The 26,341-nt window shown below is 54.6% G+C and overlaps 1 protein-coding gene across 3 annotated transcripts; it reads left to right on the forward strand.

Moving 5' to 3' along the window:
- Nucleotides 1-279: 279 nt before the first annotated feature.
- Nucleotides 280-17,519, forward strand: MAP1S (microtubule associated protein 1S). 3 transcript variants are annotated; one of them, XM_074026349.1, is made up of 7 exons: nucleotides 280-420; nucleotides 1,737-1,838; nucleotides 5,217-5,299; nucleotides 6,139-6,695; nucleotides 6,970-9,325; nucleotides 16,200-16,435; nucleotides 17,278-17,519. In XM_074026349.1, exons 4-7 carry the CDS (start codon nucleotides 6,513-6,515, stop codon nucleotides 17,431-17,433), a joined length of 2,931 nt encoding a protein of 976 aa, XP_073882450.1. In that variant the 5' UTR covers nucleotides 280-420; nucleotides 1,737-1,838; nucleotides 5,217-5,299; nucleotides 6,139-6,512; the 3' UTR covers nucleotides 17,434-17,519. The 3 variants fall into 3 exon arrangements, with proteins under 3 accessions (XP_073882450.1, XP_073882449.1, XP_065391267.1); XM_074026348.1 differs by having other exon boundaries at nucleotides 6,139-6,279; XM_065535195.1 differs by having other exon boundaries at nucleotides 6,139-6,279; nucleotides 16,200-16,429; nucleotides 17,272-17,519.
- Nucleotides 17,520-26,341: the final 8,822 nt, after the last annotated feature.

A 26,341-nucleotide genomic window follows, 5' to 3' on the forward strand; every position in this document is an offset into this window, starting at 1 on the left:
GGGGCAGGAATTCTGATCCACATGCACCAGGCACGCGATCAAAGCTTGTTCAATTAAAAAAAAAAGTGAATGAATGAATGGTCACTTGGGAGAGGCGGCTCCCAAGCGGACACCCGGGAGTCCGCCAACCCCTTTAGGCCCCGCATTCCCTGCTCTCCACGACCTCAAAGGGCCTGTAGGTGGTCGACAAAAAGGGGCGGGGAAGGGGTGGTTCCGGGCGGGGTCTTCAGGCCTTCCGGTGCGGCCCCTTTAAGAGGCGGGGCCTGCGGGGCGGGCGCTGAGAACGCCGGGGCGGCCCGAAGATGGCGGCGGTAACTGGGTCTGGGCTTGCAGCGGCCCCGAGCTCGCTGCTCCTCGTGGTGGGCAGCGAGTTCGGCAGCCCGGGGCTCCTCACCTACGTCCTGGAGGAGCTCGAACGAGGTCGGGCTGGCCCGGGGGCGTGCGGGAGCCCGGGAGGCGGACACGTTCGCGCGTCTGGGCCCGGGGCCGGGGGGGTGGGGCGGCTGCGGCGGGGCCCGGGCTCCGGGGCGGGGGTCGCGGGCCCGGGGTTGGGTCCCCTTCACCGTTAGGCGCACAACGCGAGCAAAGGCGGGTTCCTGTGGGTGCCCGTGGAGGAAGTGGCATCGGGGCCTGGGCTGGGGCAGGGCTGCCCCGCCCCAACTCCGGGTGAAGATCGGGGAGGGGACACGGGCCTGGGCCTGGGGACCCGTGCAGTTGGACCACGGCTCCGCTTCTCTCCTGATTGGCCCGCCCGGGGGGAGGGCTTGGAGTCGCTTTGGATCTCTAGGTCTTAGCAGCTTAGAGATCTCCCGGAGGGAGAAGCAGATATGGGGGAGGCTGGGCCAGGAGCCCCGGGGCCCGCTTTCTGTTGCCGCACAAGGAGCTGCTAATTGGGGTGTGGGCGGGTGCGGCCTGCCCTGGGCATTTGGCACCTAGGTAGTTGAGTCATAGGTGCACCTGCCAGGTTCACCTGCAGCCACTTGGCACAGTGGTACTGGCACAGTGGGACTGGCGGGCGTGATGCGCCCGTGGGTGGAGATGGGTGTTCATCCCCCATTCCACGGAGCATCTGGACCTGCGCGTTTCATTGCGTGTAAAATGGGACAGGAACACGCACCTCGGTTCATGTGCTTGAGGAGTGTTTAGTGAGCACCTGTTATGCGCCAGGCCTTTGGGCAGTGGGCACAGGGATATGGCCGGGATGATAGACAGGTTCAGCCCTGCCAGCACAGGTCTGGTGGGGGGATGGACCCAAAGCCAGTGAGGAGATGGAAGAAGCTTCCAGCTCACATGGTGTCAGGAGGCATCAGAAGGCTGCAAGGGACTGCGAGGACAGTCAGTCTTAGCACCCGAAGGTGCTGAGGGGGAAGGGCCCTTGGCCAGTAGGAACAGGTGGGGGCGGCAGGGGGATGGGCTTCCAGGCAGGGGGAACAGCTGTTGCAAGGGCGGCGAGTGGAAATGGGTCTGACAGGGCATAGGAGCAGCGAGGAGGTGGAGATGGAGGAGGTGGAGGCTTTGTTGCTGATGAATCTTGCCTGTAAAATGATGAGGTGTGCTCTGGGTGCCCTGGCTCAGCTGCAGTGAGACCTGAAGGTGTTGGGTACTTTTGAGTCTTCAAGCTGTGAGTGAAGGGAGGAGGCTGGGGCGCTCCCCACCCACGGGGTGCTCATTATTCAAATATTCTGGGAGCTGGGAGGCCTGGCTGAACTCCCGCCTTGATCCCTCCTTCTCACCAGGCATCCGGTCTTGGGATGTCGATCCTGGCATCTGCAACCTCGATGAACAGCTCAAGGTCTTTGTGTCCCGACACTCTGCCACCTTCTCCAGTATTGTGAAAGGTGAGGCTGGGGTCCCCCTGGCTGCTCCCTACCTCTTGTTCACTGGGCAAGTGCCAGCCGTGTGCCAGGCATGGGGGGTGGGGTGCAGCTGTAAATAACAACAGTAGTAATACAGCTGAGACCTTTCAAATGTAAGCCCTGACCTAGTGATAACCCCTTCAGTCCTCAGTAACCCACAATGCAGGAACTGGTATTTTTGTCCCCGATTGACAGATGAGGAAACTGGTACTGAAGGGGGAAGAGGCAGGGAGCTCTCTGAGGAGGGAGTTTTTTAATGATAAATGCTATGACTGGTATGTCCAGTGGGAGGGAAGCGCCCCAGCCAAGACCCGGCAGTGGACAGAACATCTAGAATGGACTGGGCACGGTGGCTCATGCCTCTGATCCCAGCACTTTGGGAGGCCACGGTGGGTGGATCACTTGAGGTTAGTTCAAGACTAACCTGGCCAACATGGAGGAACCCTGTCTCTACTAAAAATACAAAAATTAACTGGGCGTGGTGGCAGGCACCTGTAATCCCAGCTACTTGGGAGGCTGAGGTGGGAGGATCACTTGAACCCAGGAGGCAGAGTTTACAGTGGGCTGAGATTGTGCCACTGTACTCCGGCCTGAGTGACAGAGTGGGAGGGACTCTATCCCCCCCCCCAAAAAAAAACCATCTAGAAGGTGGAGGGGGCACTGAGGAGGCCCTGGAAGATGGAGTGTGGGCCCCCTTGCAGGCAGGGACTGAACTTGGTTCACAGCCACAGGGCTGGGTATACAGTAGGTAGGGAACTGAAAAGGAGTGAGATCAAGGATGGCCCAACTCAGCAGGAGGCTCCCTTCTGGGGTGACCCAGTGTGAGCAGGGCAGCAGGCAGGCAGGCAGGGCTTGGGTTTGCCTGCAGCTGCCCCCTGCTCTTGATGGTCTCTTGAGTCACCTCCCAGCGGCTGCTGGAGAGGAAGGAAGTGTCCGTCATCTCATTGTCCCAGTGGGTCCTTGTGGCTTCCTGACACTTCATGGAGCAGAAAGTGGAGCTGGAAATCCTGTCTGCTGTGTGCGACCTTTGTGGCCGCTTCCCCTCTCTATGCCTTGATTTCCCCACCTGAATGGGGCAATATCCGTGTGTGGCAAAAAGCGTGCTAAGGCTGGGTGGGGTGGCTCTCGCCTGTAATCCCAACACTTTGGGAGGTCAAGGTGGGAGGACTGTTTGAGGTCAGGAGTTTAAAACCAGCCAGGGCAACATGGCGAAACCCTGTCTCTACTGATAATACAAAAACAAGGTGGGCCTGGTGGTGCATGCCTGTAGTCCCAGCTACTCAGGAGCCCGAGGAGGGAGGATCGCTTGAACCCAGGAGGCAGAGGCTCCTGTGAGCTAAGATTTGTGCCACTGCACTTCAGTCTGGGCAACAGAGCGAGACCCTGTCTCAAAAAATAAAGTTAGACCTGGCACGGTGGCTCACGCCTGTAATCCCAGAACTTTGGAAGGCTGAAGTGGGTGGATCACCTGAGGTCAGGAGTTCGAGACCAGCCTGACCAGTATGGTGAAACTCCGTCTCTACTAAAAATACAAAAATTAGCCAGGTGTGGTGGCAAGCGCCTATAACCCCAGCTACTTGGGAGGCTGAGGCTGGAGAATTGCTTGAACTCAGGAGGCGGAGGTTGCAGTGAGCCGAGATCACGCCACTACACTTCAGCCTGGGCAATAGAGGGAGACTCCATCTAAAAAAAAATGAGAGAGAGAGGGAGGGAGGGGGAGAGAGAGGGAGGGAGAGAAAGAGAAAGCTCAATGTGATAGAGGTGAGAGAGAGAGAAAGAGAGAGAAAAGGGAAAAGAAGGAAAGAAAGCAAGCTAAATGTGATAAGGGCTGGCAATACCAGAGGGTCTTTGCCTCTCCAGACTCAGCCTTGTTTACAGTTCAGTCCTGCCTCAGGGCCTTGGCTCGTGCTGTACCCTGGTCCGAGTTGGCCCTCACTGGCCCTCCCCTGGCTCTGGTTCCTTGCCAGCCTTCTCTCAGTACGGATGTTTAAAACACAGATAGGCCCTGGGGGACAGAGCAGGGTCAGGATCCCAGAAACAGTCCCACTTCAGCCCAGGCCCTTATGCTGCCCCACCCCTAGCTGAGTCCTGCCTCAGGGCCTTTGCTCCGGATATACCCTGGTCCAGGATTGCCCTCATTGGCCCTCCTCGAGCTCTGGCTCTGTCTAAAAAATAAATGTGGGCCGGGCGCGGTGGCTCAAGCCTGTAATCCCAGCACTTTGGGAGGCCGAGACGGGCGGATCACGAGGTCAGGAGATCGAGACCGTCTGGCTAACACGGTGAAACCCCGTCTCTATTAAGAAATACAAAAAACTAGCCGGGCGAGGTGGCGGGCGCCTGTAGTCCCAGCTACTTGGGAGGCTGAGGCCGGAGAATGGCATGAACCCGAGAGGCGGAGCTTACAGTGAGCTGAGATCCGGCCACTGCACTCCAGCCTGGGTGACAGAGCGAGACTCCGTCTCAAAAAAATAAAATAAAATAAAAAAATAATAAATGTGGCTGGGCGGGTGCAGTGGATCAATCTTGTAATCCCAGCACTGTGGGAGGACGAGGCAAGCGGATCACCTGAGGTCAGGAGTTTGAGACCAGCCTGACCCACATGGTAAAACCCCGTCTCTACTAAGAATTCAAAAAATGAGTGGGGCGTGGTGGCGTGTGCCTGTAATCCCAGCTACTTGGGAGGCTGAGGCAGGAGAATTGCTTGAACCCAGGAGGCGGAGGTTTCAGTGAGCTGAGGTTGTACCATTGCCTGGGCAACAAGAGCAAAACTCCGCCTCAAAAAAAAAAACAAAAAAAAAGAAGGGCTGGGCACAGTGGCTTACGCCTGTAATCCCAGCACTTTGGGACTTTGGGAGGCCAAGGTGGGCGGATCACCGGGTCAGGAGATCGAGACCATCCTGGCTAACACGGTGAAACCCCGTCTCTACTAAAAATACAAAAAATTAGCTGGATGTGGTGGCGGGGACCTGTAGTCTCAGCTACTCGGGAGGCTGAGGCAGGAGAATGGCATGAACCTGGGAGGAAGAGCGGAGCTTGCAGTGAGCTGAGATTGCACTACTGCACTCCAGCTTCCACTGCACAGAGCAAGACTCCGTCTCAAAAAAAAAAAAGGAGTGTAACGGTGGCATCACCCACAGGGGTGACAGCTGCAAACCAGGCCCTGCTCATGATGGGGCCCTCTGGTTACTGCCTCTCTTAGGCCAGCCGGGGTGGTTGAGTTTCTCTTTCTTGCCTGGTTCTCTGCCGTGCGCCTCTTAATCTCCGTATGTTCCCTGGGTGGGTTCCCAGAGGGGTTCGTGTTCCCTGAGGGTCACACGGGGAGGCAGGATTTGACTCCAGGATGGCCTGATTCCCCCACAGGCCAGCGGAGCCTGCACCACCGTGGAGACAGCCTGGAGACCCTGGTCCTCCTGAACCCATCAGACAAGTCCCTGTGTGATGAGGTAGGGAATGGCTGACATCCTGGAGGGGGCGGGCTGCTGGGACCCATGCCGTCTCTGTCTTCCTGTCTCGTGTCCTTGTCTTCATGCTGCCCCAGATCCTCTCGAGACACCCGGCACCACACTTCCTCGCCCACGAAGCCTTCCCCGTGGCTCCAGCCTCTGCTTCTTCCCTCCTCTGGGGTGGGAGCAGAAAAGCCTGGGTTTGGGAGGGAGGGAGTAAGCACTCCCAGCCTAGGGCCCAGGACAGCGTGGGTCTGGAGCCCGGAAGGCCAGAGCAGACTGAGGTTTGCGTCCCGTGGGTTCCCTCCGGCTAGGCCCCAGGAGTTGTCTGAATTGACTCACTAATACTAAACGGCTTGTGGCCATCTGTATTCCACCAATTATACATCAGGAAGATGACCCAGACAGAGCCCTGGGGCATCCCACTGCACACTTTCTTACAGGTTGATTCCTTGGATCAGAACTTTTCCCTTTTATTCCCTTGAGGAACTCTCAGTCTTTAGGAGACAGAGCGAGACACAGACGCCCCCAGCCCTGTGGCATCAGGGCTGGGCTGGAGGGAGAGGTGGACTAGAGAGAGCCCAGAAAGGGCAGTGAGTGCCTTTAGAAGGAAGGGACATCAGAGTTGGGCTTTGTAAGATGAATAGGAGTTTGCTAGAGTTGCTCCAGGGCCCAGCAGGAGACCTGGAGACTGCCCTCATAGCTAGTTGAGCACTGGGCTGGCTGTGGGGTGAGGGCAGGAGAGGGGTGGTTATGTATCAACTCGAGGCCACCCCAAAGAGGACTGCTGGATACGTCACTGCGCAGAACGGGGCCTTTAGTGCTCACCCCTCCCTCAGCTCCGGAACCTTCTGTTGGACCCTGCCTCTCACAAGCTACTGGTGTTGGCTGGGCCCTGCCTGGAGGAGACAGGGGAGCTGCTGCTACAGACAGGGGGCTTTTCGCCTCACCACTTCCTCCAGGTCCTGAAGGACAGAGAGGTAAGCCACCCCTTTGCCATCCCCCACTTTCCCAGCTCAATCCTGGCTTGTCTGCATCGGGCTGTGTGGCCCCAGCGACCTGCTGTTTTCCATGACCTGGTCTCCCCCTCCTCTGTAGGGTGGCAGTGGTGACACGTGCCTCCTGGCTGTCCAGGGTTAGTCCCATTGCCCGGAAAGGGTGTGGTGTGAGCTGGGTCTGTAGAGCAGCTGATGTCCCAAAGTCCTGATGTGGGATGGAGCCAAATGGGTCTTTCTGGTGCCCACAGTCTGGGCAGGACACGTGGGCAAAAGTCTCTGGCAAACCACATGTTCACACTGGAGTGGGGCACTTAAAAGTGATGAGAAAAGGTTCAGTAGACAGAGGTGGGCCGTGGAGGGTCTCCTTGGAGGAAGCTGTGCCCTGGGAGGAGAGAACGGTGAGTGTAAAGGCCCTGGGGCAGGGAGGCATTTGACGGGGAAGGAGAGGCAGGAGGTGAGGCCAGACCAGAGAGCCTCGTGGCGCTGGAGAGGGTTGGGTTTTGGCGGGAGGGTGCTGAGGAGCAGGCCTCGGGGTGGGGGAAGGCTGAGGGTATCCTCGCCCAGGTTTCCCACTGGGCTGGGTGTTGCCACGGTGGTCCCTTACCATTCCCCCTCTAGGTGGTTCCTTCCCACTAGCTTTAGGTGGTCCCTTACCACTCCCCCTCCATACAGATCCGGGACATCCTGGCCACCACGCCCTCACCTGCGCAGCCGCCCATACTCACCATCACCTGCCCCACCTTTGGTGACTGGGCCCAGCTGGCACCTGCTGTGTCCGGCCTACAGGGGGCGCTCCGGCTCCAGCTGCGGCTGAACCCCCCGGCGCAGCTGCCCAACTCCGAGGGCCTGTGCGAGTTCTTGGAGTACGTGGCTGAGTCTCTGGAGCCGCCGTCCCCCTTCGAGCTGCTGGAGCCCCCGACCTCCGGGGGCTTCCTCAGGCTGGGCCGGCCCTGCTGCTACATCTTCCCCGGAGGCCTCGGGGATGCCGCCTTCTTCGCCGTCAATGGCTTCACCGTGCTGGTCAACGGTGGCTCAAACCCCAAGTCCAGTTTCTGGAAGCTGGTGCGGCACCTGGACCGCGTGGATGCCGTGCTGGTGACCCACCCTGGCGCCGATAGCCTCCCCGGCCTCAACAGCCTGCTGCGGCGCAAACTGGCGGAGCGCTCCGAGGTGGCTGCTGGTGGGGGCTCCTGGGACGACAGGCTGCGCAGGCTCATCTCCCCCAACCTGGGGGTCGTGTTCTTCAACGCCTGCGAGGCCGCGTCGCGGCTGGCGCGCGGCGAGGATGAGGCGGAGCTGGCGCTGAGCCTCTTGGCGCAGCTGGGCATCACGCCCCTGCCACTCAGCCGCGGCCCGGTGCCAGCCAAGCCCACTGTGCTCTTCGAGAAGATGGGCGTGGGCCGGCTGGACATGTACGTGCTGCACCCGCCCTCCGCCGGCACCGAGCGCACGCTGGCCTCCGTGTGCGCCCTGCTGGTGTGGCACCCCGCGGGCCCTGGCGAGAAGGTGGTGCGCGTGCTGTTCCCTGGCTGCACCCCGCCCGCCTGCCTCCTGGACGGCCTGGTCCGCCTGCAGCACTTGAGGTTCCTGCGAGAGCCCGTGGTGACGCCCCAGGACCTGGAGGGGCCGCGGCGAGCTGAGAGCAAAGAGAGCGTGGGCTCCCGGGACAGCTCGAAGAGAGAGGGCCTATTGGCCACCCACCCTAGACCTGGCCAGGAGCGCCCTGGGGTGACCCGCAAGGAGCCAGCACGGGCTGAGGCACCGCGCAAGGCTGAGAAAGAAGCCAGGATCCCCCGAGAGTTGAAGAAAGACCCTAAACCGAGTGTTTCCCGGACCCAGCCACGGGAGGTGCGCCGGGCAGCCTCTTCTGTGCCCAACCTCAAGAAGACAGGTGCCCAGGCGGCACCCAAGACCCGCAAAGCACCCAGCACAGCGCCCAGCACATCCCAGTCTGGCTTCCCGCAGGTAGCAAATGGACCCCGCAGCCCGCCCAGCCTCCGATGTGGAGAAGCCAGCTCCCCCATTGCGGCCTGCGGCTCCCCGGCCTCCCAGCTGGTGGCCACGCCCAGCCTGGAGCTGGGGCCAATCCCAGCCGGGGAGGAGAAGGCGCTGGAGCTGCCTTTGGCCGCCAACTCTTTCCCAAGGCCACGCACACCCTCCCCTGAGTCCCGCCGGAGCCCCGCGGAGGGTAGCGGGCGGCTGTCACTGAGCCCACTGCGGGGCGGCGAGGCGGGGCCCGACGCCTCACCCACAGTGACCACACCCACGGTGACCACGCCGTCACTGCCCGCAGAGGTGGGCTCCCCGCACTCTACCGAGGTGGACGAGTCCCTGTCCGTGTCCTTTGAGCAGGTACTGCCGCCATCCGCCCCCACCAGTGAGGCTGGGCTGAGCCTCCCACTGCGTGGCCCCCGGGCACGGCGCTCGGCCTCCCCACACGATGTGGACCTGTGCCTGGTGTCACCCTGTGAGTTTGAACATCGCAAGGCGGTGCCCATGGCACCGGCACCTGCGTCCCCCGGCAGCTCGAATGACAGCAGTGCCCGGTCACAGGAACGGGCAGGTGGGCTGGGGGCCGAGGAGACGCCCCCTACATCGGTCAGTGAGTCCCTGCCCACCCTGTCTGACTCGGACCCCGTGCCCCTGGCCCCCGGTGCCGCAGACTCAGACGACGACACAGAGGGCTTCGGAGTCCCTCGCCACGACCCTTTGCCTGACCCCCTCAAGGTTCCCCCGCCACTGCCTGACCCATCCAGCATCTGCATGGTGGACCCCGAGATGCTGCCCCCCAAGACAGCGCGGCAGACGGAGAACGTCAGCCGCACCCGGAAGCCCCTGGCTCGCCCCAACTCACGTGCTGCCGCCCCCAAAGCCACTCCACTGGCTGCTGCCAAAACCAAGGGACTTGCTGGTGGGGACCGTGCCAGCCGACCACTCAGTGCCCGGAGTGAGCCCAGTGAGAAGGGAGGCCGGGCACCCCTGTCCAGAAAGTCCTCAACCCCCAAGACTGCCACTCGAGGCCCGTCGGGTGAGTGCTGGAACTGGGGCCCTGGGCTGGGTTAGCAGCTGCTTAGGCTGGAGAGAGCATAGCTCTTCCTCCTGTTTTTACTTTTTCCGTTTTTTTTTAAAAGAGATGGTCTCACTCTGTCTCCTGGGCTGGAGTGCAGTGGCGAAATCACAGCTTACTGCAGCCTCGAACTCTGGGGCTCCAGCCACCCTCCCAGTTCAGCCTCTCCAGTAGCTGAGACTACTGGCACGGCCACCACGCCTGCCTAATTTTAAACTTTTTGGTAGAGATAGGGTCTTACTATGTTGCCCAGGCTGATTTCAAACTCCTGGCCTCAAGCTGTGTGCCCACCTCAGCCTCCCAAAGTGCTGGGATTACTGGCATGAGCCACGGTGCCCTGCCAGTTCTCCTGTTCTTTTTTCTTTTTGAGACAGAGTTTCGCTCTTGTTGCCCAGGCTGGAGTGCAATGGCACGGTCTTGGTTCACTGCAACCTCTGCCTTCTGGGTTCAAATGATTCTCCTGCCTCAGCCTCCCGAGTAGGTGGGATTACAGGTGCGAGCCACCACGCCTGGCTAATTTTTGTATTTTTAGTAGAGTCTTGGTTTCACCATGTTGGCCAGGCTGGTCTCAAACTCCGGACCTCAGGTGATCTGTCCACCTTGGCCTCCCAAGGTGCTGGGATTACAGGCGTGAGCCACCACGCCCAGCCAAGTCCTCTTGTTCGTAATTGTGTGACCTCAGCCATGCCCACCCTCTCTGGGGCTCAGTTTCTCCTGTGAAATGGAAACTGACCTCAGTGTTGAAGCACTTGCCATTCTGAGGTGCCTGGACAGGTGAGCATGTATGCCAATTGTGGGTTTCTAGAAGCCACAATGAGTAAAATGAAACATTTGAAAAAAAAAAAATTTTTTTTTTGAGATGGAGTCTCACTCTGTCGCCCAGGCTGGAGTGCAGTGGCGTGATCTTGGCTCACTGCAAGCTCCGCCTCCCGGGTTCACGCCATTCTCCTGCCTTAGCCTCCCGAGTAGCTAAGTCTACAGGCACCCGCCACCACGCCCGGCTAGTTTTTTGTATTTTTACTACAGATGGGGTTTCACCGTGTTAGCCAGGATGGGCTTGATCTCCTGACCTTGTGATCCACCTGGTCGGCCTCCCAAAGTGCTGGGATTGCAGGCATAAGCTGCTGTACCCGGCCCATTTGAAAATTTAAATAGCGTATTTTATGTAACTGATCGGTTAGGAGGACGCGGCCTATGGTTGCACTCATAGCAGAGCAAAATCAGTAAAGAGAAAAGGCACATAGGGTGAAGTCCAAAGGAAGAAGTTTCCAGAATCCTCTCCCAGTAGGGCTGCACACCACAGGCTGCATTTATCCAGTAGCAAGTTGTAACAATGTGTCCCTCATGGAGCTCATTAGAGACAGCATGCCCGGGTTGCTATTGGGCCATTACATAGGCCTCCCTTGCCTGGCACTCACACTCTAGACTCCCCAAAAAGGAGAAATCAGGTGTGTGGTCCAGTCCAGGCATAGGGAGCCCCTCTCAGACAGGGAATGGTGGGAACCCTCTTCCTAAGATCCAAGTTCCCAGACACCAGCCAAAGGCTTACGTTTTAAGCAGGCCTTGTGGAGGAGAGGGTCTCTGGCCTGCTGTGCTGTTTTTTCCTTGGGTTTTTTTTTTTTTTTCCTGAGAGTCTCACTCTGTCATCCAGGCTGGAGTGCAGTGGCACAAACATGGCTCACTGCAGCCTCCACCTCCCGGGTTCAAGCAACCCTCCCACCTCAACCTCCTGAACAGCGGGGACCACAGACACGCACAATAACGCCCAGCTAATTTTTTTTTTTTTTTTTTTTTTGAGAGAGTCTCGCTCTGTTGCCAGGCAGTGGTGCAATCTCACCTCACTGCAACCTCCACCTCCCGGGGTCAAGCGATTCTCCTCCCTCAGCCTCCCAAGCAGCTGGGATTACAGGCACGCGCCACTATACCCGGCTAATTTTTGCATTTTTAGTAGAGACAAGGTTGCACCATGCTGGCCAGGCTGATCTTGAACTCCTGACCTCGTGATCTTTCCACCTTGGCCACCCAAAGTACTGGGATTACAGGCGTGAGCCACTGCGCCAAGCCTATGCCCAGCTAATTTTTAAATTTTTCCATAGCACTGGGGTCTCACTATGTTGTCCTGGCTGGTCTTGAACCCCTGAGCTCAAGTGATCCTTTGGCCTCAGCCTCCCAAAGTTTTGGGATAATAGGCATAAGCCACCACGCCCGCCTCAATGTTTAATTTTAGATGAACTGCCAGACTTTTCCACAGCAGCTGCCTGACACTAGTCAGTCTAATGGGTGTGAGGTGGGATCTCATTGTGGTTTTGATTTTCGTGTCCCTAATGACTAGTGATGTTGAGCATCTTTTCATATGCCTATTGGCCATTTGTCTGTCTTCTTTGGAGAAATGTCTATTCAATTCCTTTGCTCATTTTTAAATTTTATTTTGCTTTTTAGAGACAGGGTCTCAATCTGTCACCTATGCTGCAGTGTAGTGCAGACAGCTCATTATAGCCTCAACTTCCTGGACTCAAGTGATCCTCCCAGCTCAGCCTCCCAAGTAGCTGGGACTACACGGTGCATGCCGTGGTGCCTGGCTAATTTTTTAATGTTTTGTAAAGATGGAGTCTCACTCCGTCTTTAGCCCAGACTGATCTTGGACTCCCAGCCTCAGGCGATCCTCTTGCCTTGGCCTCCCAAAGTGTTGGGATTACAGGCGTGAGCCACCATGCCTAACCCCCTTTGCCCATTTTTAAATTGAGTTCTTTTCCGTTGCTGAGTTTTAGGAGTTTTTTAAATCATTCTGGACATTAATCCTGTAGCAGATACATGGCTTGCAAATATTTCCTCCCATTTTGTGAGTTGTCTTTTTATTCTTTTGCTAGTGCCCTTTGATGCACAAAAGTTTTTTTTTTTTTTTTTTGAGACGGAGTCTCGCTCTGTCGCCCAGGCTGGAGTGCAGTGGCCAGATCTCAGCTCACTACAAGCTCCGCCTCCCGGGTTTACGCCATTCTCCTGCCTCAGCCTCCCGAGTAGCTGGGACTACAGGCGCCCGCCACCTCGCCCGGCTGGTTTTTTGTACTTTTTAGTAGAGACGGGGTTTCACCGTGTTAGCCAGGATGGTCTCGATCTCCTGACCTCGTGATCCGCCCGTCTCGGCCTCCCAAAGTGCTGGGATTACAGGCTTGAGCCACCGCGCCCGGCCGATGCACAAAAGTTTTAAATACGAAGTTCATTTTGTCTATTTTTTTCTTTTGCTGCCTGCACTTTTGATGTCAGACCCAATAAATGATTACCACATCCCATTTATTTTTCTTTTCTTTTTTTTTTTTTTTTTTTTTTTCAGATGAGTCTCGCTCTATTTCCCAGCCTGGAGTGTGGGGGCGCGATCTCGGCTCACTGCAACCTCCGCCTCCTGGGTTCAAGCGATTCTCTTGCCTCAGCCTTCCTGAGTAGCTGGGATTACAAGCACCCACCACCACACCCAGCTAATTGTTTTGTATTTTTAGTAGAGATAGGGTTTCACCATGTTGGCCAGGCTGATTTCAAACTCCTGAACTCAAATGATCTGCCTGCCTCGGCCTCCCAAAGTAATAGTAGGAGTATAGGCCTAAGCCACCGTGCCTAGTCAAATCCAACATTGAGAAGCTTCTACCCCATGTTTTCTTCCAGGAGTTTTACAATTTTCCTTTTCACATTGAGGTCCATTTGGAGGTAATTTTTGTATGTGATGAAAAGATCCAGCGTCATTCTCTTGTATGTGGAGGCCCGGCTTTCCCAGCACCATTTGTTGAAAAGACTGTCCTTTCCCCTTTGAATATTTGGAACCCTTGTTGAAGATCATTTGACTAAACATGTGATGACTTATTTCCGGGCCTCTCTGTTCTATTTCATTGGTCTATATGTCTGTCTTTATGTCAGTATCACACTGTTTTAACTACTGTAGCTTTGTAGTAAGTTTTGAAATCAGGAAGTGTGAGTTCTCTATCTTGATTCTTCTGTTTCATGATTGTTTAGTTTCATTTTCACATTGTTCATTGTTCACGTATAGAAATTCAACTGCGTGGCCAGGCACGGTGGTTCACGCCAGTAATCCCAGCACTTCAGGAGGCCGAGGCAGGCGGATCACGAGGTCAGGAGATCGAGACCATCCTGGCTAACACGGTGAAACCCCATCTCTACTAAAAATACAAAAAATTAGCCAGGTGTGGTGGCGGGCGCCTGTAGTCCCAGCTACTCAGGAGGCTGAGGCAGGAGAATGGTGTGAACCTGGGAAGCGGAGCTTGCAGTGAGCCGAGATCACACCACTGCACTCCAGCCTGGGTGACAGAGTGAGACCCCGTCTAACAAAAAAAAAAAAAAGAAATTCAACTGCGTTTTGTCTGTGGACTTTGTATCTTGCTTCTTTGCTGAATTAATTTTTTTTTTTTTTTTTTTTTGTGAGACGGAGTCTCGCTCTGCCGCGCAGGCTGGAGTGCAGTGGCCGGATCTCAGCTCACTGCAAGCTCCGCCTCCGGGTTCACGCCATTCTCCTGCCTCAGCCTCCCGAGTACCTGGGACTACAGGCGCCCGCCACTGCACCTGGCTAGTTTTTTGTATTTTTTAGTAGAGACGGGGTTTCACCGTGTTAGCCAGGATGGTCTCGATCTCCTGACCTCGTGATCCGCCCGTCTCGGCCTCCCAAAGTGCTGGGATTACAGGCTTGAGCCACCGCGCCCGGCCTTGAATTCATTTTTTATTATTATTATTACTTTTTTTTTCTTTTTTTTTGAGACGGAGTCTCACTCTGTCCCCCAGGCTGGAGTGCAGTGGCGCGATCTCAGCTCACTGCAAGCTCTGTCTCCCGGGTTCACGCCATTCTCCTGCCTCAGCGTCCGGACTAGCTGGGACTACAGGTGCCCGCCATGGCACCTGGCTAATTTTTTGTATGTTTTAATAGAGATGGGGTTTCACTGTGGTCTCGATCTCCTGACCTTGTGATCCGCCCGCCTCGGCCTCCCAAAGTGCTGGGATTACAGGCGTGAGCCACCGCGCCCGGCTATTATTATTTTTTGAGATGGAGTCTCGCTCTGTCGCCCAGGCTGGGTGCAGTGGTGCAATCTCAGCTCACTGCAACCTCCACCTCCCGGGTTCAAGCAATTCTTCTGCCTGTGCCTCCCAAGTAGCTGGGATTACAGGCGCCTGTCACCACGCCCAGCTAATTTTTGTAGTTTTAGTAAGAGACAGGGTTTCACCATGTTGGCCAGGCTGGTCTGGAACTCCTGACCTCAAGTGATCTGCCAGCCTCAAGCCTCTCAAAGTGCTGGGATTACAGGCATGAGCCATGGCACCAGGCCTGATTTTTTACATTATTGTTCATAAAGGCTATTGAACTGTCATTTTCTTGTAGAATTAAATATGTGTGCCTGGCTTTGGTATCAAGACAGTTCTGGTCTTACGAAATGAGTTAGGAAGTGTTCCTTCCTCTTTAGTTCCTTGGAAAAGTTTGAGAGAGGCTGATGTTAGTTCTCTAAATGTTTGGTGGCTTCCCCAGGGCTTTTCTTTGTTGGGAGGTTGTAAGTTACTGATTCGTTCTCTTTGCTAGCTACAGGTATATGCTGATTTTCTATTTTTTTGTGATTGTGTCTTGGTAGTTTTTGCGTTTCTAGGAGTGTGTCCATTTCGTTTGAGGGTATGCATTTGTTGGTGTACAGACAGGGGTTAGTATTCTTACCCTCTGAGCTGGGCAGCAGCTGTGATTGTAAGATGCAGGGTCTGGCAGACTTCTCGTGCCCAAGACCCGGCCGTATCCTTTGATTCCGTTGATCATTCACTTGCCCGGGGCTGGTGGCCTTGTTCCCTTTGGCCCTACGGTCAGGGTTTGGACAAGGCCCCCCGAGCTGTCTCATCCCCATCCAGCACCCACACTGATCTTGGACCCGCCTCTCAAGGCTCTGTCCACCTACCCTGGCTCCCCATCACCCTTGGGGCGGGGATTCTGTCTGTCTGGGTCACAGCCCTGTTTCAGGGCCTGGTGCCCAGGAGGTTCTGTTAAATACCCCTTGAGCCAGACAGATGCTGCAGAAGCAGCAGGGTGGCCCAGGCACTGGCTGCTTTCAGGGCTCAAACTCTTAAACCCTCTTCCAGGAAGCATTCCCTGATTGCCACCCACTCGCCCCCTGACCCTGGGGATGTCTATGTCCAGGGACTGGCTGGGGATGAGTCAGGCTCTTGGCACAGAAGGGTGGCCGGTGGTGTTTGTAGAGTGAGTGAAGAGTCACTGGAGTCAAGGCGTGGTGACCTGCACCTGTAGTCCCAGTTACTTGGAAGGCTGAGGCAGGAGGATCACTTGAGCCCAGGAGTTTGAGACGAGCCTGGGCAGCATAGCGAGACCCCATTTCTTTTTTTTTTTTTTTGAGACGGAGTCTCGCTCTGTCACCCAGGCTGGAGTGCAGTGGCCGGATCTCAGGTCACTGCAAGCTCCGCCTCCCGGGTTTACGCCATTCTCCGGCCTCAGCCTCCCAAGTAGCTGGGACTACAGGCGCCCGCCACCTCGCCCGGCTAGTTTTTTGTATTTCTTAATAGAGACGGGGTTTCACCGTGTTAGCCAGGATGGTCTCGATCTCCTGACCTCGTGATCCGCCCGTCTCGGCCTCCCAAAGTGCTGGGATTACAGGCGTGAGCCACCGCGCCCGGCGACCCCATTTCTTAAAATAAGATTCACTGGAGTCATGAGTGCACCAGGGCTCCCCAGAAAACTCTGAGATCAGGCCTCCTGCTGAGGAGGGAGCTGCTCTGAGTGGTGCAGTTCGGAGCCTCAGCCCCTCCCCAACCCCAGGAACTCATCCCTTCCTCCCCATCCCCCTGCCCGCAGGGTCAGCCAGCAGCCGGCCCGGGGCATCGGCCGCCCCACCCAAGTCCCCGGTCTACCTGGACCTGGCCTACCTGCCCAGTGGGAGCAGCGCCCACCTGGTGGATGAGGAGTTCTTCCAGCGCGTGCGTGCGCTCTGCTACGTCATCAGTGGCCAGGACCAGCGCAAGGAGGAGGGCATGCGAGCCGTCCTGGACGCACTGCTGGCCAGCAAGCAGCATTGGGACCGAGACCTGCAGGTGCGTGTCACCCCAGGGCCTCTGGTGGTGAGTGTAGTTAGCACAGGTGGGGAAAACCACCCTCGACCCTCAGAGACTAAGCTGTGTCCCCCAGGCCACAGGGCAATGGGGGCAAATATGGAAGTCTCACACATCTCAGCCCTTAGGGGTCTCTTTGGACTCTGATTGTGTCGTGTCACCGTCCTCATCGGCTGTGCTGGAAGCCTGGGGGAGGACGCAGGGCCTTGTGAAGCCTCGTCGTTCTATCCCTTCCCCAGACACCTTGTCACTTAACCATTGTTCCGCTGTGAGAATTAGTTGGGATGGAATAGGTGGGCTGGGTGGTGTCTGTGCGGCTGAGAACCCTCCCCCATGGCTGCATGAAGCTGAGAGACTGAAACCAAGCCCTGCAGGGCGAGGCGCGTGTGGGCAGAGGGAGGACCGCCTCACACCATGGCCCCTGCCCTCTCACAGCTGCTAGGCTGGCTTCAAAGGAGCGTCCCTGTAGGGTGCATGACCCAGGCAAAGGCCCAGAGGTAGGAAAGAGGTTGGTGTGTTCAAGGAGCAGGGGGAGATCCAAGTGAGTAGAGGGGGTCTTAGGCCAAGGAAGGCCTTGCCGAGGAGGAGCTCCATCTCCTGTGTGCTGAGAAGGCTCTTTGGGTGCTGGTTGGGAGGAGCAGAGACCTCATAGACAGGCTGACCACCCAGTGCAGACCTCAAGGTGGAGCACAGAAGATCAGGGAGAAGCCTGGAGGGGTCTCAAATGCCAGGAAAGGAAGGCGACTTGGGACCCAGGCCAGAAGGACAAGGGGCACCCCCCTTACTGGTGGTCCATCCTCCCCACACCCCCCCCCAACCTGCAGGTGACCCTGATTCCCACCTTCGACTCAGTGGCCATGCATACGTGGTACGCAGAGACGCACGCCCGGCACCAGGCGCTGGGCATCACGGTGTTGGGCAGCAACAGCATGGTGTCCATGCAGGATGACGCCTTCCCGGCCTGCAAGGTGGAGTTCTAGCCTCATCGCCGACACATTCCCCCACTCAGCCCAGCCCGCCCTTCCCTAGATTCAGCTGCGTCAGAAATAAACCATGACTACACTTGGCTGTGGCCTCTCTTCTTTCTGTGATGGGAGACTTGGCATGTACCTCCCGGTCCTGCGGGTGGGGACAGCTTCCGTGGAATCCCCAGCGACCCTGCGGTCAGGCCCACTCTGACCTCCATGTCGCAGATGGAAGAAACGCAGGCTTCGCAGGGCCTGGTTTGGGAAGGAAGTGCCTCTCAGAGTTAATGACCGCTGGCCAGTGGAGCTCCTGACTGCGGCCTCCACCCCGACCCAGCAACGGTGAGGGGCCCAAGCTAGAGGCGCGAAGTAGCTACCTGACTACCTGTCACAAACCAGTTGGTGGCAGGGGGAGATTGAATACCCGTCTCTGCTCCAAGGCCATCAAACAAAAGCTATTCTGTCCCTAGAGGAGATGGATGCTTGTTCCAGAAAGTCTTACTCTGCAGGAAGGATTTACAGAGGAATGTGAAACCCAGAGATGACAGAACATCCACTTCTGACTAATGCACTCTGACCCGTCTCTGCACAAATACAAGCACTTAGGTTTCCTATTAGATACAATGTCATCTGTACTGGGTTGAATGGCAGCCAACCCCCAAAACACATTCAACTCCTGACCCCTGACACCTGTCAATGTGATGTTATTTTGAAAAAGGATCTTTGCAGATATAGTTTTATTATTATTTTTTGAGATGGAGTCTTCCTCTGTTGCCCAGGCTGGAGTGCAGTGGGGCGATCTTGGCTCACTGCAACCCCTGCCTCCTGGATTCAAGCGATTCTTGTGCCTCAGACTCTCTAGTAGCTGGGATTACAGGTGCCACCACCACACCCGGCTAATTTTTTTTTTTTTTTTTTTTGAGATGGAGTCTTGCTCTGTCCCTGAGGCTGGAGTGCAGTGGCGTAATCTCGGCTCACTGCAAGCTCCGCCTCCCAGGTTCACGCCATTCTCCTGCCTCAGCCTCCTGAGTAGCTGGGACTACAGGCGCCCGCCACCACACCCAGCTAATTTTTTTGTATTTTTAGTAGCGACGGGGTTTCACCATGTTAGCCAGGATGGTCTCGATCTCCTGACCTCGTGATCCTCCTGCCTTGGCCTCCCAAAGTGCTAGGATTATAGGCTTGAGCCACCGCACCTGGCCTAATTTTTGTATTTTTAGCAGAGGGTTTCACCATGTTGGCTAGGCTGGTCTTGAACTCCTGACCTCAAGCGATCCACGCACCTCGGCCTCCCAAAGTGCTGAAAATACAGGCATGAGCCACGGCACCCAGCCTTTGCTCAATGAAGAAGCTCAAGAGGTCACCCTGGATTGTCCAGACAGGCTCTGCATCCAGTGACATGGGATCCTCTAAGAGACAGAAGGTGCTGGGCACGGTGGCTCACACCTGGAATCCCAGCATTTTGGCAGGCCAAGGCAGGCAGATCACTTGAGCGCAGGAGTTCCAGACCAGCCTGGGAAACATAGCAAGACCCTATCTCTACTAAAAATTCAAAAATCACTGGGCATGGTGGCACACGCCTGTAGTCCCAGCTACTCCAGAGGCTGACGTGAGAAGATCACTTGAGCCTGGGAGACGGAGGTTGTAGTGAGCCAAGATCAAACCACTGCACTCCAGCCTGGGTAACAGAGTAATATCCTGTCTCAGAAAAAAACACAAGGCCATGTGAGGACAGAGGCAGAAATTGGAGTGATGTGGCCACAAGCCACTGTTAGAGACAAGCAAGCTTCCTCCCCTAAGCTACTGTGGAAGCATGGCTCTGCTGACCTGATTTTTGGACTTCGGACCCCCAGGGCAGTGAGGGAAGAAATTCCTGTTTGAAGGTTCTTGGCTGACTGCAACCTCCGCCCCCCGAGTTCAAGCAATTCTTCTGCCTCAGCCTCCCGAGTAGCTGGGATTACAGGCATGTGCCACCATGCCCGGCTAATTTTTGTATTTTTAGTAGAGACGGGGTTTCACCAGATTGGCCAGGCTGGGCTCAAACTCCTGACCTCAAATGATCCACCCGCCTCGGCCTCCCAAAGTGCTGGGATTACAGGTGTGAGCCACTGCCCCTGGCCCTTCATGAGGTCTTATGGTCACAGGGTAGGTGCCCCTGGCCCTTCATGAGGTCTTATGGTCACAGGGTAGGTGCCCCTGGCCCTTCACGAGGTCTTATGGTCACAGGGTAGGTGCCCCTGGCCCTTCACGAGGTCTTATGGTCACAGGGTAGGTGATCAGGAAGGGCAGTTGGAGCAGGGGAGCCATGCCTGTGCCTGCCGCCTCCTGTCCGATGCCTGCTGGCGATGCCAATATTGCTGAGCTCAGCCAGCCACCTCCCACTCCCACCTACCTACTCTCCACACCTCCACAGCGGAAGCTTTACAGGGATGGGAGTCCTCGGAGAAAGGCCCCAGCCTAGGCAAGTGGACACAGCAGTGCAAAGCCAGCCCTGCCCAGTCCCCCATCAGCTAGGACTCAGGTTACGGCCTTTTCTCTGTTGCCAGGGTAAGGACGGACCTCTTCTGGGGTCACCATGTATACATGAGGATGACTCTCCCGGGTTTCTTGTTTTGGCCAAACTGTCTAGTGACCCCTGCTGCCTACTTGTTCTTATTTCAATTGTCCCATTACCAGGGAGGTTTCCTTCTATTTATGGGCGTTTTTTTTTTTAAAAGATAGTTTCTCTCGGCCGGGCGCGGTGGCTCAAGCCTGTAATCCCAGCACTTTGGGAGGCCGAGACGGGCGGATCACGAGGTCAGGAGATCGAGACCATCCTGGTTAACACGGTGAAACCCCGTCTCTACTAAAAAATACAAAAAACTAGCCGGCCGAGGTGGCGGGCGCCTGTAGTCCCAGCTACTCGGGAGGCTGAGGCAGGAGAATGGCGTAAACCCGGGAGGCGGAGCTTGCAGTGAGCTGAGATCCGGCCACTGCACTCCAGCCTGGGCGACAAAGCGAGACTCCGTCTCAAAAAAAAAAAAAAAAAAAAAAAAGATAGTTTCTCTCTCTTGCCCAGGCTGGAGTGCAATGGTGCAATCTCAGCTCACAGCAACCTCAGGCTCCTGGGTTCAAGCAATTCTCGGTGCCTCAGCCTCCCAAGTAGCTGGGATTATAGGCATGTTCCACCATGCCTGGCTAATTTTTGTATTTTTAGTAGAAATGGGTTTTTGCCATGTTGACCAAACTGGTCTCAAACTCCTGGCCTCAAATGATCCACCCACTTCGGCCTCCCACAGTACTGGGATTCCAGGCATGAGTCACCATGCCCAGCCCGGGCCTTTTTTCCTTCTTTCTTTTGAGACAGGGTCTTGCTCAGTAACCCAGACAACTGCAGTGGCTCAATGATGGCTCACTGCAACCTCTGCCTCCTGGGCTTAAGCGTTCCTCCCACCTCAGCCTCCTGAGTAGCTGGGACTCTAGGCGTGCACCATCAGGCCTGGCTAATTTTTTGTATTTTTGGTACAGACAGGGTTTCTCCATATTGGCCAGGCTGGTCTCAAACTCCTAAACTCAGGTGATCCACCTGCCTTGGCCTCCCAAAGTGCTAGGATTACAGGCATGCAGGCATGAACCACTGCGCCCAGCCCTTTTTTTTTTTTTTTTTTTCTTGAGACAGGGCCTCACTGCATTGCCCAGGCTGGAGTGCAGTGGCATGATCATGGCTCACTGCAGCCTTGACCTCCCAGACTCAAGAGATCCTCCCACCTCGGCCTCCCAAGTAACTGGGACCACAGGGGTGTGTCACCACACCCAGCTAATTTCTTTTACTTTTGTAGAGATGAGATCTCTCTATGTTGCCCAGGCTGATCATGAACTCCTGGGCTCGAGCGATCCTCCTACCTCGGCCTCCCAAAGTGCTGGGATTTACAGGCATGAGCCACTGTGCCTGACTTATGGGCCTTTTTCTAATTAGCTGGTTTGATATTTTTCTCATTGGATATTTGTCTTTTTCTCATTCCTACACAATTTTCTTTTTTAAATTAGGGCTAATAAACTTACATGGTAAATGTTTTCCAAATGTACTTTTCCATTTTGTTTAGGCATGGTTTTGCTGTAAATATTTTTGTGTGGTGGGGTTTTTTTGTTTGTTTTTTTGTTCTGTTTTGTTTTGTTTTTTGACAGTCTCTCTTTCCCAAGCTGGAGTGCAGTAGAGCAGTAGATGGGATCATAGTTGATTCACTGCAGCCTCGAACTTCTAGCCTCAAGTGATCCTCCCACCTCAACCTCCGAAAGTGCTGGGATTACAGGCACGAGCCACTGCACCTGGCCAAACTGCAATTTTTTTTTTTTTTCTGAGATGGAGTCTCGCTCTGTCAACCAGGCTGGAGTGCAGGGGCGCAATCTCCGCTCACTGCAAGCTCTGCCTCCCGGGTTCACTCCATTCTCCTGCCTCAGCCTCCTGAGTAGCTGGGACTACAGGCACCTGCCACCACGCCCAGCTAATTTTTTTTTTTCATATTTTTAGTAGAGACGGGGTTTCACTGTGTTAGCCAAGATCGTCTCCATCTCCTGACCTCGTGATCCGCCCGCCTCGGCCTCCCAAAGTGCTGGGATTATAGGCGTGAGCCACCACGCCCGGCCCAAACTGCAATTTTAAATGTCTGTCTTTTATGTTTGAGAGGTGTTTCCTGCTGTTGGTAAAAATTCTCCTACATTTTTTTCTTTTTCATAATTTCAACTTTTATCCTAAGATTTACTTGGGATTGAAGAGAGGGATAGAAGTTGCCTCACCCCAAAGGCTCCTTGATTGTCCTATGCTGTATATGGATTTGAAATGCCTTGTCCTCCTTAAATAAGGTCCCCTGTGGGTCTGCACCTGTTTCCAAATCTGCTCTAATTCATCACCAACTTTTCTGGCCAAGTCCTTGTTGTTTTCCTTTTTTTTTTTTTTTTTTTGAGACAGAGTCTTGCTCTGTTGCCCGGGCTGGAGTGCAGTGGCGCGATCTCGGCTCACTGCAAGCTCCGCCTCCCGGGTTTACACCATTCTCCTGCCTCAGCCTCCTGAGTAGCTGGGACTACAGGTGCCCGCCACCACGCCCAGCTAATTTTTTTGTATTTTTAGTAGAGACAGGGTTTCACCGTGTTAGCCAGGATGGTCTCAATCTCTGGACCTCGTGATCCACCCGCCTCGGCCTCCCAAAGTGCTGGGATTACAGGTGTGAGCCACCACGCCCGGCCTGTTTTCCTTTTTTCTTAGATGGAGTCTCACTCTGTCACCAGTCTGGAGTGCAGTGCAGTGGTATGATCTCGCCTCACTGCAGCCTCTGCCTTCCAGGTTCAAGTGATTCCTCTGCCTTAGTCTCCTCCTAAGTATCTAGGATTATAGGCATGCACCACCAAAACCGGCTAATTTTTGTATTTTTTTAGTAGAGTCAGAGTTTCACCATGTTAACCAGGCTGGTCTCGAACTCCTGACCTCAAGTGATCTGCCCACTTCGGCCTCCCAAAGTGCTGGGATTACAGGCATGAGCCACACTGTGTCCAGCCTAGCTTTGCGTATCTTTTTTTTTTTTTGGGGGGGGGGGATGCAGTCTTGCTCTGTTGCCCAGGCTGGAGTGCAATGGCGCAATCTCGGCTCACTGCAACTTCCGCCTCCAGTGTTCAAGTGATTCTCCTGCCTCAGCCTCCCGAGTACCTGGGACTACAGGTGCGTGCCACCACACCTGGCTAATTTTTGTATTTTTAGTAGAGACAGGGTTTCACCATATTGGCCAGGCTGGTCTCAAACTCCCGACCTTGTGATCCACCCCCCTCAGCCTCCCAAAGTGCTGGGATTACAGGCGTGAGCCACTGCACCCAGCCAAAAATACATTTTTAAATTAGTCAAGTGTGGTGGCATGTACCTATGGTCCCAGCTACACGGGAGGCTGATATGGGAGGATAGCTTGAGCCCAGGAGTAGGAGGCTTCGGTGAGCTATGATCACACACCACTGTACTGCAGCCTGGGAAGCAAAGTGAGACCCTGTCTCTAAAATAAATAAATACATAAATTTGGAGGATGAGAATGAAATGAAGACAGCAGCTGAGAATTTATCTCCTGCAGACCCTCATTGAAGGAAATTCTGAGGAAGTTTTTCAGGCAGAAAGAAAGTGATCTAGGTACAGGGCTGACGTGCAGAAGGAATCGGCGAGCAGAAAAGTAGAAAATTTGTGGGTGTGCCAGGCGCGGTGGCTCAAGCCGGTAATCCCAGCACTTTGGGAGGCCGAGACGGGCGGATCACGAGGTCAGGAGATCGAGACCATCCTGGCTAACATGGTGAAACCCCGTCTCTACTAAAAATACAAAAAACTAGCCGGGTGAGGTGGTGGGTGACTGTAGTCCCAGCTACTCGGGAGGCTGAGGCAGGAGAATGGCGTAAACCCGGGAGGCGGAGCTTGCAGTGAGCTGAGATCCGGCCACTGCACTCCAGCCTGGGCGACAGAGCAAGACTCCGTCTCAACAACAACAAAAAAAGAAAATTTGTGGGTGAATCAATAAAAAATAACCACCATTAAAAATAATTATAATGTCCAATGTGATAGGGTTAAAAACTAAACTTCAACAACAATGGCAAATAGGAAGAGCTAAGTGGAGGAAGAAGGTCTTAAAATCTTTGTGGGGAGGTAACATATTACTTGGGTGAGCATAGGAGAAATAGTAAAGATTTTGCAGTAAATAACTAGGAGAACAGAACTAGTCTATGACTTCCACATAGTAGAGGGAGTAAAATTAGAATGAAAAAGATATATTCCCACCTAAGGCTCATAGGGAAAGGGTACAAATAGAAAGCCCCAAATAAGATGAGGAAAGTACATAAAACTTGCCAGTCATTTCAACAAACGTAAATGGACAAAAATCTCTAATTAAAAGGCAAAAGGTGGCTGGGCACAGTGGCTCATGCCTGTAATCCCAGCACTTTGGGAGGCTGAGGTGGGCAGATCACTTGAGGTTAGGAGTTTGAGACCCCCAACCTGGGCAACGTAGTGAAACCCCATCTCCACTAAAAATACAAAAGTTAGCCAGGCATGGTGGCATATGCCTGTAATCCCAGGTACTCGGGAGGAGGCTGAGGCAGAAGAATCACTTAAACCGGGGAAGAAGGACATTGCAGTGAAGCCATCGTGCCACTGCATTCACGCCTGGGCAACAGAGCAAGACTCTGGAAAAAAAAAAAAAAGTCAAAGAGTAAACTTTGTTGGTATTTTAAGCCATATAGTCTGTCCAGACCACTGAATTGGCTGTTGTAGGCTGAACAGATTACAACAAATGGGTGTGGTATAAACATAGAACCAATCCAATCTGGTTCAGCTTTGTTAGTAACAAAATGTAACAAAATTATGAGTTGTTTTTCAGTGCAATGGACCCCCAGGGTGCAAGTCACATATGGCTGGAGCATTAACAGATGAACAAAGCATGCCCAATGCATAACCCTTGAGTGGAATGAAAAACTCAACCACAGGTAGAACCCAAGTACTCAGATCAAGGAATGGGGATTATGCCGGGCGTGGTGGCTCACACCTGTAATCCCAGCACTTTGGGAGGCCCAGGCAGACAGATCACCTGAGGTCAGGAGTTCCAGCCTGGCCAACATGGTGAAACCCTGTCTCTACTAAAGATACAAAAGAAACTAACCGGGTGTGGTGGCATGCACCTGTAATCCAGCTACATGGGAGGCTGAGGCAGGAGAATTGCTTGAACCCAGGAAGTGGAGATTGCAGTGAGCTGAGCTTGCACCACCACACTCCAACCTGGGTGACAGAGTGAGACTCCATCTCAAAAAAAAAAAAAAAAAAAAAAGGAATGGGGACAAAATTCAAAAGAGAAAGCTGGGTGTGCTCTCTCATGGCCAGGAGTTGGAGACTAGCCTGGGCAACATAGTGAGACCCCGTCTACAAAAAATACAAAAATTAGCTGGGTGTGGTGGCATATGCCTGTAGTCCTAGCTACTTGGGAGGCTGGGGTGGAAAGATCACTTAAACCCCCGGAGGTTGAGGCTACCGTTAGCTGTGATTTCGCCATTGCACTCCAGCCTGGGCAACAGAGCAAGACCCTGTCTCAAAAAATAAAAGGGGGAGGGCGGTGCCTTGTTTATTGCAGTGTGGACTTGAGCACCGAGAACGCATCATCACCCCTGCACATGATGCAATCATATCATCCCCATGGTAATCCTCTGCCTATGAAACCTGCTCCCTTGGCTGGGCGCGGTGGCTCATGCCTTTAATCCCAGCACTTTGGGAGGCTGAGGTGGGCAGATCACTTCAGGTCAGGAGTTCGAGACCAATCTGGCTAACGTGGTGAAACCCCATCTCTACCAAAAATACAAAAAATTAGCCGGGTGTGGTGGCAAGCACCTATAATCCTAGTTACTCTGGAGGCTGAGGTGGGAGAATCGCTGGAACCCAGGAGGCGGAGGTTGCAGTGAGCTGAGATCGCGCCACTGTACTCCAGCCTGGGAAACAGAGACTCCATCTCAAAAAAAAAAAAAAAAAAAAAAGAAACCTGCTCCCAAGCTCCAGCTTGAAGAGACAGATTTGAAATTCGCCTACTGTCTCCTTGCCAGTTGACTCTCAAGAAAGCTTTTTAGGCCGGGTGCAGTGGCTCACACGTGTAATCCCAGCATTTTGGGAGGCCGAGGTGGGCACATCACTTGAGGTCAGGAGTTCAAGACCAGCCTGGCCAACATGGAGATACCCCATCTCTACTAAAAATACAAAAATTAGCCAGGTGTGCTGGTGCACATCTGTAATCCCAGCTACTATGAGGCAGGAGAATTGCTTCAACCTGGGAGGCAGAGGTTGCAGTGAGCCGAGATCCAACCTGGGCAACAGAGCAAGATTCCATCTCAAAACAAACAACATTAAAACAAAAACAAAAACCGTTGGAAGTTCCTCCCACGGGGC

Source organism: Macaca fascicularis, chromosome 19 (genome assembly GCF_037993035.2).
Source record: "Macaca fascicularis isolate 582-1 chromosome 19, T2T-MFA8v1.1".
NCBI classification, from domain to species: domain Eukaryota; kingdom Metazoa; phylum Chordata; class Mammalia; order Primates; family Cercopithecidae; genus Macaca; species Macaca fascicularis.